Genomic DNA, 14,419 nt, shown 5'->3' with positions numbered 1-14,419 from the left:
ATGGCCACACAGTACACATGCTCTCTCACTGGTGTCTACCACCCCCACCGACTACTACAGTGAAGTTGTCGTTGTTCGCACATGTGCATCCCAGTCCACTCGCCTTGGCTGCCAGGTTACATCAATGCCACACAAACCATTCTCACTATATTAACAATGACTAGACTTTTTTCAGACAGACCTCTATAACATATTATAGATGTTATTGTTACATAGATACTAAAGATGTACAGGTGTATAGTCAGTCATTCATAATATTTTATTACAATCAGTTGTCTTTCTGTGATATCAGTTGTTACTTAGCCTCTTTCATTTCTGATTTTATTTTTTGAGTCCTCTCTCTTTGTTTCTGGAGGAGTATGGCTAAAAGTTCATCAATCTTGTTTATCTTTTCAAAAAACCAGCTTTTAGTTTCAGTGATCTTTTGTATTGTTTTTTTAGTCTCTATGTCATCTATCTTCTTTTATTATTTCCTTCCTTCCGTCTACTCTGGGCTTTTCTTGTTATTTTTCTAGTTCTTTTATTTGTAGGATTAGATTGGGTTTTTTTTTTTTTTTTTTTTTCAGATTTTTCTTGCTTCTCGAGGTAGGCCTGTAATGCTATGATCTTCCCTCTTAAGACTGCCCCCACTGTGTCCCATAGATTTGGGTTGTGTGTTCATTTAAATTTGTTTCCAGATAATTTTTTATTTCTTTCTTGATCTCATTGGTAACCCATTCATTGTTTAATGACATGCTACTTAGCCTCCATGTGTTTGAAAGTTTTTTTTTTTAATTGTAGTTGATTTCTAGTTTTATGCTTAATAAAATTTCAACCTTCTTGAATCTGTTCAGACATATTTTGTGTCCTAACATGTGGTCTATCTTTGAGAATGTAACACATGCACTTGAGAAGAATGTATATTCTGCTGCTTTGGGATAAAAAGTTCTGTAAATATCAATTAAATCCATCTGACCCAGTGTATCATTTAAGGTCACTATTTCCTTGTTGATTTTTATCTAGAAGATCTATCCAGTGATGTCAGTGGGGTGTTAAAATCCCCACTATGACTGTATTTCTGTTCATTGCTCCCTTATAGTCCACTAAGACTTTATATATATATATATATATATATATATATATATATATATATATATATATATATATATGCTCCTATATTGGGTGCATACATCTGTACCAGGGTTATATCCTCTTGTTGGATTGATTCCTTTAGTGTTATGTAGTGTTCTTTGTCTCTTGTTATGACCTTTGTTTAGAAGTCTATTTTGCCAGATAGAAGCACTGCTACCCCAGCTTTTGTTTTGTTTCCATTTGCATGGAATACTATTTTCCAACTTTTCACTTTCAGCCTGTGTGAATCGTTTGTTCTGAGGTGGGTCTCTTGGAGGCACCATATATATATAGGGTAATATATATTAAAGAAAATATAATATATATATCATATTTTTTTATCAATTCAGGCATCCTATGTCTTTTAAGTGGAGCGTTTAATCCATTTAAATGGATTAAGTAGGTATTTATTTATGACCATTTTTAAAAAAGATTTTATTTATTTATTTTTAGAGAGTGGGGAAGGGAAGGAGAAGGAGAGGGACAGAAACATCAGTGTGTGAGAGATGCATGCCTCTTGCATGCTCCCAACTTGGGGACCTGGCCTACAACCAAGGCATGTGCCCTGACTGGGAATGGAACTGGCGACCTTTCAGTTTGTAGGCCAGCACACTGAGCCATACCATCCAGGGCGCTATTACTTTCTTTAGGACTCTGTTCTTCTCTCTTTCTACTTCTTCTTCTCAAAGCAGTTCCTTCAACATTTCTTGCAATGCTTGCTTGGTGGTAATGAATACCTTTAACCTTTTTCTGTGTGTGTCTGGGAAGCTCTTTATTTTACCTTCAATTCTAAATGATTATTTGCTGGGTGGAGTAGCCTTGGTTTCAGATCCTTGCTCTTCATGACTTCGAGTACTTCATGCCAATCCCTTCTGGCCTGTAGTGCTATTACTGCACCCAGCCAGTAACGGGGAGGGGTTCCTACTGCGGGCCGCCAACCAAGCAAATCCGCAAAGACAGAGTGTGGTGGGAAGGAAAGGGATCTTTTTTTTAAATTGTTGTTCAAGTACAGTTTTCTGCCTTTTACTCCCTTCCCAGCCCCCCCCCCCAGTGCTCCCCACCTCCCTCCCATTTCCACCCTCCTTAGTTGTTGTCCATGTGTCCTTTATACTCGTTCCTGTAAATCCTTCCCCTTTTCCCCCTGAAATTCCCTCCCCTCTCCCCTCTGGTCACTGTTCCTCCTGCTCTCTATTTCAGTGTCTTTGGTTTTATTTTGCTTACTTGTTTGTTTTGTTGTTTAGCTTCCTATTAAAGGTGAGATCATATGGTATTTGTCTTTCAACACCTGGCTTATTTCACTCAGCATGATGTGGAAAGGGATCTTTTATTTAACAATTATAACAAAGGTAAAGGGGGGAAAAACAAAATAGCTATTTAAATATTTATAATTATATAATTGGAAGTAATGGCAAGTTTCTGCCTAAAATATATGGGTAACCAAAGTAAAGGGAAAGAAAAAATTCAGAATGTGACATCGAAAATAGCTATTTAAATATTTGTCATTACAACTACTACATAGGTTCAAGAACTGAAAAAAACACAAGAACAAAAATCTGTGTACAGTGCTATTATCACCAAGGTCTTTGAAAATCATGGCAAGCTTCTGCCTGAAAGCTTGTCTCCTCTAGGACACCCAAAGAAAAATCACCCTGTCACCCTATGTCAGCCCAGTTCAAGGTTGCACCAGGAGCCTCTTTTCCCAGCCCAAACTATCATAAACGTAGGTGGCTTAGCTGGTTTCCAGTCACTGCCCAGCTTCGGGCATCTTTGGAGTTTGTGTGTCCAGGCCTCCCACCCACGGTGCTCTGTCCTCTCTCTACCATCGCTCACAGATCTGCCCTGGCTCCCATTGGCCTGCTCCACACCAGAGGAGGGGCGCAGGGACTGCCGTGGGGGCGTCTGGGAAACAGGTCTGCACAGAGGAGGAGGCGCATAGGGCCTGCCGCTGACAGTCCGCCCTCGGTTGAGCTGCCAAGCCTCCTCCCCCTCCCTCTTACCATCCCTGATGTCCGAAGCCCAGGAGGAGCAGTGTTTCTGCCCGCTCCTGTTTTTTTAGATCAATCTCTCCCCCCAGGATCCCTTGTATGCCCCAGTGTGTGTGGCCCTGGTTGCCAGGGCCGTGCACACACGTGCTGCTCAACCCCTCCCCCTGTTACAATGTTTCTGTTGGGAAATTGGCTGACACCTGATGGGAACTCTCATATAGATAATTAAATGCCCCTCTCTTGCTGCCTTTAAGATTCTGTGTTTTGAATTTTTACTTTTCAGTTATGATGCGTCTTGGTGTGGGTCTCTTTGGGTTCATCCTGACTGGGGCTCCTGGACTTGTGCTGACTTTTTCCTTCACCAGGTCCAGGAAAGTTCTCTGTCGTTATTTATTCACAGAGGTTCTCAATCCCTTGCTCACTTCTGTTCTCCTGGGGTATCCTTATGACGCTGATGTTGTTACATTTCATGTTGTCCCAAAGTCCCTTACACCACCCTCACACTTTGTAAGTCTTTTTCCTTTCTGCTTCTCCAATTGAGTGTTTTTTTACCTTGTCTTTCAATTTGCTGATTCGATCCTCTGCTTTATCTAGCCTACTGTTTATTCCTTCCAGTATATTCATTATTTCAGATATGTTATTCTTCATTTCTGACTGGTTACTTTTCATGGTTCCGATGTCCTTTTTCCTGCTGTTGAGCATCCTTATAACCACGACCTTGAACTCTGTATTTGGTAGATTGCTTGCCTCTGTTTCTTTTAGCTCTTTTTCTGGAGATTCATCCTGTTCTTTTATATGGGGTCTGTTTTCTTGTCTCCCATTTTGGCAGTCTCTTTGTATTCATCTCCGTGTATTAGATAGATCTGCTATGACTCCTACTCTCCATGGAGTGGTCTTACGTAGTAGGCGGCCCGTGGAACCCAGTGGTGTGGTCTCCTTGATCTCCCAAGCTGGGCGCCCTAGGAAGCTCCTCGCATGGGTTTTGTGGGCCCGTTTGTCGATCTCTGTTGGCCTCTTGGTGTGTGGGGTCAGCCCTCAGGCTGTGAGGCTCATCCCTGACTGTGGTGTGAGCTGCGGTGCGGGTGGAGTCTGGACACAGTTTCTTCTGCAAGTCCTTGGTTGTAAAACTCCCCTTCAGCCGTCCGTCAGCTGGTCCTTCGGGGAGACTATTCCCCAGGGTAGCTGTGTTTCCACTTGGTTCTGAGGAGGTGAACCTACTCTGCCACCATCTTGAAAAGTCCTGCTGCATATCTTCTGTTAGATTTATTTCTAAGTATTTGGTATTGCTATTATACTTTATTTAAAGTTATTTTCTAACTATTTGTGGGTAGAATCTCTAAATACACTTGACCTTTGTGTATCGACATTTGGCAACCTTGCTAAACTTACACATTTCAACAATTCCACAGTAAATTATGTAGAGTTCCAGGGGTCAGCAAATTATGGCCTGTGGGTGAAAGCCAACCAAAAGCTTGGTTGTACAGGTTCCACCAGCTAAGATTGTTCTTGCATTTTTATAAATTATTGTTTAAAAAGCCAAACAAAACAAAAATACAAAAAATATTGTACAGAAACGGTATATAGCCTACAAAGTGTAAACACTTTAGAAAAGATTCCGCAACTTGCCCTTTACAAAAAAAGTGTTTTCTACTATTCTAAATTTGCATGTTGTATTTCTTTGCTTTTATTGATTACATTAGCTAAAATCTGCAGTATAATGGTGAAGAGAAATGGTGGTAAGCTGGAATTTTAAGTTTTTACCCCCTATTTCAAAGAAGCTATTAACATTTTATAATTAAGTGTGATGTTTATTTTAGGTTTTTCTGTAGTGTTTTTTAATTAGAATAGATAAAAATTCCATTCTTTCCAATCTTTTAAGATATTTTAATCAAAAGAAAAAAAATCAGACCACGCAGAAATTTAACTTGCAATAGTCATAGGCAGTTGACATAGAGGGAGAGAATATCTATACATTAAATTCTCTTAAGAAGTTTCTTAGGCAGCATCCATTTCCTACTTCTAGCACTGTTTCCATATTTTTCACTTCTGGTTGTTGTTTAGCCTGCTACTGCTTTCTCTCATTCACTATCCTCTCCCTTTGGTAATTAAAATTTTTAGAAGTATATTCTTCAAATTAAGATATAAGAACTGTATGAAGCTTGGCTTCAAAAAACACGTGACAAAAGTATGTTGCTAAGTTTGTGACTGTGTCCTACAGTAGAAATGACAAGGAGAAAATGCACTTGTTATTGATTCACTCATGTCAAATTTACTAAACATTTAATTGAGACTTTTGGAAGCCAGCAAAGCTATTTTTACATTTTCATGTTATTCTTTTTGATATCTAGATTAACCAGATCATCCTAAATAGGTTATCTTAGAAAGCTGCTGTAACTTTGAGTCCTGTTTGTTTGGGGCATACAAGTTATTTTTTAGACTCTGCCTTCTCAATCTTCTGAGAGTTTTATTGACAACGCAATCTCTGACACTGCTTGAAACATGCACTAATTTTTTTTGAAAGGCACTTGGTTTCATTTAGTCCCATTTTAGTGCCCCTTTAAAAATTTTAACTGATGACTCTGGAAATTCAGCCAAGAGCATTGTATCAAAAACTTGCTTGAATTTATCCAAAAATTCATAATCAGTGCTGAATCGGAACTTGTTTGCCCAAAGCAACACAGTCCCCGGATGGCAAAGGTACACCATGGTGCCAAGCAGCTTGTCCAGACAGTAATGGTGGTAGACCACATCAGAGGCCAGGACGTAATCGTAATAGAAGGTGGACTTGGGGAAGTTTTGTTCCAGGCCTTCTCCCCACACCAGTTCTCTCACTTCAGGCAGATGTGCTGTGCGCTTTAGTGTGTTCTTTAAAAGGTTGTATTGAAGGTTTCCTAGGACATCAGGCAAATCCGTTGCGGTGACCTGAGCTCCTTAAGACAGAAAGAGAAAAAGGGTAACAATGACTTGGCAACACTGGGGCATTCAGAGTGGACCTACCCTCTCAGGAAGACACAAAAGCACTGGAACTGGGCTTCTCAACCTTGGCCCTGTTAACATACAGGCTGGACGTACTTGACATAATTCCATAGGATAATTCTTTCCGGGGCGCAGGTCGGGGCTGCCCTGTGCTCTGTAAGATGTTGGTGGCTTCTCTGGTCCCCATCCACTAGATGACAGCAGCACCTTCCCACCCAAATTACATTTATCTGAAGGTTTTATTTTTTCTTACGTGAAGTATTCAGCAGTTTTCTTTCCACAAAGGATGATCTATTTTGTATGACTCTCGTCCTTATCTCAGCCCATTAATTAATGCTTAGGCATTTTTAAAGTTAGCGACTATGGTTCATAAAATAGATCATGATATCAGTGTTTAAAAAACTCCAACACTGTGCACAGAAGTAGGACAGATTACTGCCCGGGGCCCAGGAACTCACAGCCCCTACTGTGGGGTAAACCCATGCTCACCTTGGATTAACTCACCTCTTTTTCCTTTCAAAATGTTAGTTACAATATTTGCAATAAAAAGCAGAAGACAGCACAACATAGTTATTTACAACAGGGATCTGGAAGTCGCACCTCCAAAATTTCAATGTCATCACCTGGGAATCGGTGCACCAAGTTCCTTTATCTAAGATGCAGTAATCTTACCTCTGTGGGAGTTCTAGCACGTGACATTTGGGGGAGATTTAATGAGTGAAATCATGGCCAACTACCTAAACCACAGCCTGCGATAAGCTCATCACTGTGGTCACAGTAAAGGTCTCAGGAATAAACAAAGGCACGAACCTAAGATACTGGCCACGATGGAAACAAGGCCTGGTCCAGCACCAATTTCAAGTGTTTTAGCATCTTGAAGATTCAATTCCTCTGCGTGTTCCTCCAAGTACTGACACAAAGCCGTAGCCTAAAAAATATTTACAGTTGTCAGTTGGGCATTAGAACATTGGAAACCAGCAATGGCGCCAATCCCTACCCCAAGTTAAATATTTTAGGACATGTCGTTAATAGTCTCAGTTCATGGAAAGGTTCATCAGAATCAAAATATACATTTAATGATGTATTTAGACCTCTGGACTGTGGAAATCATAATACGCATCACAGAAAACAGTGTTTCACATCCCTGGGTCAGGGGCTCCGGATCAGTCTCCAGGCTCCAGAAGACCAGCTCCTGTTGCAAATCTGGGCAGTGAGGCCTGTGGGACAGCCAAGTCTTGCTCTGGTTTAGTCACACTGGGCCTCTGCCTGCTTTAGGGATGTTGTATAAATGTCTTCCACACCTCTCTCCCAGCTTCTTTCAAAATTCAACTGGGCTAGGACTTTGTCTGCTAACAGTGGACAACTGGGCAGTTATTTTTTTAAGTGGTTTCTCTAAGAAACACTTAGATGCTCAGAACAGCGCTTTCCAAACTTTAGTGCATACACAAATCATTGGGGCCTGGTTTGAGATGCACATCTCCGTGCAGTAGGGCCTGTGGGGGCAGGTGGGGGGACGGTGGTGGGTGGCGGCGGGGCCTGGGGACTACATTTCTAAGAAGCCCCAGGTGACGCCAGGGCTCCTGGTCCCTGGACTATACGCTTTGAGCAGTAGTAGCAAGGAGGTGTTAAAAAACACAAACATGCAAATAAGTCAAGACAGCTTTTTATAAGATAGTCCCTTGGGAAAAGGGTAATATTTTGCAGTGTGGGGGTTTTGATACTAGAAAGACAGGGTCACCTGGGCTATCAAGAGGACATTCGCTTGGAGGTGTTTTCTAGGGGAGGGAAGACCTCTGATACCCCTGCGATGGCTGTCTGTTTGCCAAATATATTACAATAAAAAGCTGTGGAGTAGTTGGTGGTTTTCACACTTGTTAAACCAAAGACAGAGAACAACAATAAAATCACAGACACAGACGACAGCATGATGATTACCAGAGCGGAATGGGGGTGGGAGGGGTCACGGAGGGTATGGGGGGGTAAACAGTGACGGAAGGAGACTTGACTTGGGGTGGTGAACACACAACACAATATACAGATGATGTCTTACAAAACTGTATGTCTGAAAACTATATACTTTTATTTTTTAAGCATACTTTATTGATTATGCTATTACAGTTGTCCCAGTTTTTTTTCACATTATCCCCCCTCTGCCCTGCATCCCCCTCCTCCAGCGTTTCTCACCATCCTTAGTCCATGTCCTTGGGTCGCACATTTAAGTTCTTTGGATCCTCGATTTCCTATACTGTACTTGACCTCCCCGTGCGTGTCTAGTTTGTATCTACCAATTATGCTTCTTATTCCATGTACGTTTTCCCCATTCTGCCTCCTTCCTCTCCCTCCATCTGATCTCCATTCCTGTGATTCTGTCCCTGTTCTAGTTGTTTGCTTAGTTTTGTTTTCATTTTTTAGGTCCAGTTGTTGATAGTTTTGAGTTTGTTGCTATTTTACTATTTCCAGTTTTTGATCTTCTTATATTTCTTAGATAAGTCCCTTTAACATTTCATATAATAAGTTCTTGGTGATGATAAACTCCTTTAACTTGACCTTATTTGGAAAGCACTTTATCTGCCCTTTCATTCTAAATGACAACTTTGCTGGATAGAGTAATCTTGGATGTGGGTCCTTGCCTTTCATGATCTGGAATACTTTCCAGCCCTTTCTTGTCTGTAAGGTTTCTTTTGAGAAATGAATGGATAGTCTTATGGGAACTCCTTTGTAGATAAATTTCTCCTTTCCTCTTGCTGCTTCTAAGATTCTCTCCTTATCTTGAGTAACTTAATTATGATGTGTCTTGGTGTGTTCCTCCTTGGGTCCAATGAATTTTGGGACTCTCTGAGCTTCCTGGACTTCTTAGAAGTTTGTTTTCTTCACAAGATTGAAGACGTTTTCCTTTATTGTTTGTTCAAATAAGTTTTCAATTTCTTGCTCTTCCTCTTTACCTTTTGGCACCCCTGTGATTGGGATGTTGGAGCACTTAAAGTTGTGCCAGAGGTTTCTAAGCCTCTCCTCATTTTTTTGAATTCTTGTTTCTTCCTTTCTTGTTTTGGGTGAATGTTTATTTCTTCCTTTTATTCCAGCTGGTTGATTTGAGTCCCAGTTTTCTTCTCTTCACTGTTGGTTCCCTATATATTTTCATTTATTTCACTTTGTATAGCCTTCATTTCTTCCTTCATTTTGCAACCAAGCTCAGTCAATTCTGTGAGCATCCCGATTACCAGTGTTTTGAACTCTGCAACAGATATTGTCTATCTCCTCATCATGTAGCTCTTTGTCTGGAGCTTTGATCTGTTCCTTCATTTGGGCTGTATTTCTTCGTCTCAGCATACCTGTTTACATTGTAAGGGGTGGAGCCTTCGGTATTTGCCAGGGCAGGGCAACCCACTCAGCTGCACTGTGGCTCTGTTGGTGGGGGAGGGCTCAGAGAGGGAACAATGCCACTCGCTCACTCCACTCTTGTCCCACTTTCTATCACTTTCCTCACTTCCCACAAGTGAATTCTGCCCTCTCAGGTGCTGATTCTCCGGTGGGTGGGTTTGTGGGAACTCTTCTGTGAGACTGGGAGTTTCTCCTGCCTTCACAACCTCACAGGTTTTACAGCCAGAGGTTTTGAGTCTTTGGTTTCCTGGTCAGCCAGCACTTGCCTTGCCCACATGGTCTGCAGCCTTGCCTGTGGGTCCTCTACTGCCCGGGTGCCCGTCTCAGCCCCTCCTACCAGTCTGGATGAATGTTTTAACTCCTTGGTTGTCAGAGTTCCATGTAGTTTTATTTTTTGGCACTTCTGGTGTTTATTGCTTTTAAATTAGTTATTATCCTTCTTTTGGTTGTGCAAGGAAGTGAAGCATTTCTACCTATGTCTTCATCTTGGCCAGAGAACTATGTACTTTTATGAACCAATGTCAACCCAGTAAATTCAATATAAAAAGGGAAAGAAAAATCTTTGTTTGAAAGAAGTCACACCTACATGCATCAGGGGTAAAAATGGAGCTTCCTTGGTTGAGAGGAGTGAGAAGGGCTGAAGCTCTAAGAGTGTGGAGCCCTTTGGTTGCCCCTCCCTCCTCCTGCTCCCCCTTTTAACTTGCCACCAGTACTGCAGATTGCCCCAGGGGCTCTCCATGGGGCCTCTAATTGTGACTGCACACGATAAGACCAGGACCAGCAGGTCTGTATCATCCGGGAGCAGGGGCAGTGCGGAGGCACAGCCCACCACCCCAGTCCTGCCCCAGAGCTCCTGAATCAGAATCTGCATTTTAACAAGACCCCAGTTTGGTTCACGTCTGTGCTGACGACCGAGCTGCTCTGATCTGGAGGCTCCCTCAGGGCAGGCTGAAGACCTGTGCAGTGGAAAGAACAACAGTGCTGGCGTCTGAGGCTGCTGACCCAGCCTGGGTGTGTACCACGCCCCCCAGGCAATAGCTTTACCAGACTGTGAACTTTTCTTCATTAACTTAATAATTCCTTAATATTAATAACATGACATTAACAATTGCAGGCAACGTGAGCTTGGGTACATCACTTCATTGAACCCTCACAACCATCTCAGGAGCTGGACACTCCCCCTGCCCCATGCTTTAAATATGGGAATGAAGGCAAATGGAGGTGAAGTGAACATTCATGACCACTCAGCCAGGAAAGAGCAGGTTTTCTGGCTCTAAATTCAGAGCGTTTCCCCCACTTGGGACCCATCTTCGCAGGGCTGTTGCGGGGAGAACATGAGATGCAGTCATGCCTCCTAAACATTTCTACTATAATATCTACAGTGTGAAAAGGAGATGAGTCCCCAAGGGTCTGTGGGAGTGGCCCCAAAGGACAGGCTGCAAAGCCTAAACTCTCAAGCTGAGATTTTTTTCCTTAATAATTCACATGAAGTTTTCATCCTACTTCCTGATATATTCAAGTTTATGTTCATGTAAAGAAAAATGTTTCGAGAACATAGCACAGAGGACTATCAATGCTAATGCGAGAGATGCTATGTATTTGTGGAGCCCCAGCACACCCCACACCCCTGGAGGTGGGGCAGCAATGGGCCCCCAGTTGGAGAAACACAGAATGTTAAAGTACTTGGTACACCATTCAAGGCCACTCGGGTGGATGAGAGTGTCATTATCGTCCCCAGATATCCCACCATCCCGGGGCAGCGGTTCTCTCACCCCGGGCCACACCACTGCTCCGTAACTCTCTATTGACTCTTGGACCACAATCTTCTTGCCTGCAAACTGGTAATACTCCTGAGTGTAGCTGGCATAATCTGTAGGAATAAATTTCTGGAGGCTCTGAAGAGAAGGCTCTATGTTGTTAAAATCTGTGGGGCAGAAAATAAAATAGGTTACATCATTTGTTGATTCAGTGCAAATATGTACTTAGTACAATTGATAAGATGGAAACACAGTGAGAATTCTTTCAACAGAGGGCCGATGCTATTAATGATGATGGCCACAAACTAGCACAAAACAATGATACGGAATAAAATTCAGGTGTGACATTTTTAACATATGATGAAATGCCAAAGGGTGTCCTGAGTCCTTTCCTCTGTTTAGGAGAGGACGTGAAAGGTGTGGCTCCATCCCCAAGCTCTGTTTTGATGACAGGAGAAAGCCAAATGGCATGAGGAAAATGTCACAGATGGGCTGCCTGTGTAAGGAAGACCTGGGCACACACGGGCCTGACTATTTTTAGGTCTTGAAGTAACATTCCCACATGTTGGCTGCAGTGTGTTCCTTAAATCCTTCCTACATCGGCTCCTCAAAAGGTACATGTTACCCAGAGATGAGCCAGCCCCACAGTCCAGGGGGAGGTTGCCAGATGAGCTCTGACTATTAAGTTACGACTGCTCTAAATACTTCTTTGCTCCCATGACCCACTCTGGCAGCCCTCAAATATCATATAAAATGAGAGGAAAAGAGCACCTGCTTGGAGGAGGATGCAAACAGAGGGCGAAGGGTGGCAGGTCTTTAAAGAAACCTACTCAGGAGTCCGCCCCTGAGAGGCAGGCACGACAGGCTGTTTTGGTTATCACTGATTTCCACATGCACCAGAACAGTTCTGTGCTGCTGGTCTGCAAACTGTAACAGGTTTCCAGGAAGAACAGTACAGAAACTTGAAGTAAGCATTTATAATTGGTACAATTTGATCATGTCTTGAATCTAATTACACGCTTGTATTTTGCACGTCTTTGCATGTATTTTCATTTTGTTCCCCTAGAAATTAATTTTTATTGTTTTTTACCCAAAATAAGTGTCTGTACATAGCAGTATATTGGGAAAAGGTCTTTTCCCACCACGTGAGCAACAAGACTGGTTTGTGAACTAGCGGAACGGATGTCTGCCGGCCTTCAGAGTGTGGCCCTTGGCCACAGGTTCTGACTTAGGGGGTTCCACCCCTGGGAGGAGAATTCTCGGCCTTGAGCAAAAAGGGGAGCTTCCAGAGACCAAAGACTGCACTGAACTTGCTGGAATCTACTAATAAAGAGTGACCAAGTCAGTCCTGAGACGTTGTCCTTTCCTGTCACGTGCCCTGCTTGGGGTGGTGAGGAGGCTGTAGGGGAGGGAAGACCTATGGCCCATGGGAAGCTACAACTAAAAACACCAACCCAATACTTAGGAATGGCCAGAAGGCCCTAGCTGCCCTTGGAGGGCTGGGAGGCTGACTCTGAATTTGGCTTAAGAGACAATTAGAAGGCAGAGGAATAGACCATGGTGCCCGGTAAACATATGACGACCAGTGTGGGGCAGGAGGAGGAAGCACTGATTTGCACGGTTTGACAATGACCATGGTATAAACACTCCCACCCTGGCGATTTCAAACTACCATAAAATGTCACTGGGAAAAGATGTACCGCAGCACACCATGACGGAGTATTTCTGCCACCAGATACACTGGACATCAATGGCCTCAAGAGCGTAGCTAATTGTCAAGTGTACTAAAATAATTCATGATGAGTCATACTTATTACCTTAGTTTTTAATATACCTTTGCCTTTGATATAACCAATTTAATTATAAGTTTATATAACTTAAATTTCAATAGTAGTTGTCTTTAATAACCAACTCACAAAATTCCTGAAATTCGGGAACTAGTACAGGTCAGCTGGTACAAGGAGTTTGGTAAGGGCTGTGCTTTTTCTCAAGGGCTTTCATCACAGAGTGTTTCCCAGGAGCAGCCGGACCATCAGGTACTCACACCAGCTCTTGCAGGCATCTTTCCCCCACCCCGCCCCTGCTACGGCCAGACCGTTCATTCTTCCCTTCCTTCCATATGTCACCAACCAGAGACTCTCAAGACTGTTGGAAAAGTCAGCAGGCTGATTTTGAATGACTCATCACTTCACAGGTTAGTAAGCTAATGTATATACTTTCCCGATCAATAGTGAAACAAAACGTGGGCATATAAATATACTCCCACAAGACCCTTTTGTGTTCTACAAAGATATAGAAATTTACATTTATTGTACATTAAATATTTTCATTTATTGTATCCACGCTAGCTTGATAGTTTTAGAGGGACCATGTTTTAGAGACAAGTAGTGTTGCATTTTTATGTAAACAGTAAAAATAAATAACACCTGAGTTCAGCAGGGTTGGAACATAATTATACCACATTGAATGACTGTAAATGTTACAAATGCTGTCTCTTGGCTTTGATGACATTATTTGTCATGTCTGCTCTTTACTAACTACTGAGCCCCTTTCCAGAAATGCAACCCTGCTGGTTCCGTTGTCCCGATAGGGACATACTTGGCTTTACAAGGTCCCCGAGCGTGACAGAGCTGCCAGGGACACACTTTGGGGAAAGCAGAAACTAAGGTAGACTTCATGCCTCTTTAAAATTCTTGTTACAAAAATACACAATATTTGGTTTATACACAAGATAAAACAAATTTGTGGGTTTTGATAAATAGTAAGGATGCTCACGCTTGCGTGAGGGCATTTTCCTGCTTGGCTTCATTATACAAACAATGTACATGGATGTTAACTAGCCTTACTGTAGAGATAATTTCTCGATATATCCCAACCTCGAATCATTTTGTCATACACCTGAGACTAATGTAATGTTACATGTCAATTATATCTCGGCATCAGTCATTTAAAGATCTAGAGTTAAAGGAAATGCAAATTTTTGTCACAGAAGTTAGCTGGACAATGCCATCACCAGGAAAACAACAGTGAAGGTGTGGAGGTGAGGAAGAAGTTACCTCCTGTGGGTCCGTGGGTGCTGTGTTTCTGGGGAGTCTCTTCTGCCTCGAACCAGCCATCCGGGGAGCCCAGTCCTTCCCTCAGGCGCCCGGGCTGCTGCTTGGAGCTCAGACACACGTCCATAACCGGAGTCGGCTGGAGAGTAGAAAATTGGAC

The 14,419-nt window shown here is 42.6% G+C and overlaps 1 protein-coding gene across 1 annotated transcript; it reads right to left on the bottom strand.

Moving 5' to 3' along the window:
* Window positions 1-5,468: 5,468 nt before the first annotated feature.
* On the bottom strand, window positions 5,469-14,394 carry LOC119047155 (protein-lysine methyltransferase METTL21C-like). Its single transcript, XM_037142522.2, has 4 exons — window positions 14,263-14,394; window positions 11,222-11,373; window positions 6,882-6,999; window positions 5,469-6,025 (listed from the first exon to the last, which is right to left on the bottom strand). The coding sequence occupies exons 1-4, from the start codon at window positions 14,384-14,386 to the stop codon at window positions 5,631-5,633; spliced, it is 789 nt and encodes a 262-aa protein (XP_036998417.2). The 5' UTR covers window positions 14,387-14,394; the 3' UTR covers window positions 5,469-5,630.
* Between the last annotated feature and the right edge of the window lie 25 nt (window positions 14,395-14,419).

The sequence above is a fragment of the Artibeus jamaicensis genome, unplaced genomic scaffold (genome assembly GCF_021234435.1).
Source record: "Artibeus jamaicensis isolate MK-2021 breed Jamaican fruit bat unplaced genomic scaffold, CSHL_Jam_final scaffold_833, whole genome shotgun sequence".
Classification (NCBI taxonomy): domain Eukaryota; kingdom Metazoa; phylum Chordata; class Mammalia; order Chiroptera; family Phyllostomidae; genus Artibeus; species Artibeus jamaicensis.
This window is presented reverse-complemented; position numbering and strand designations above follow the sequence as displayed.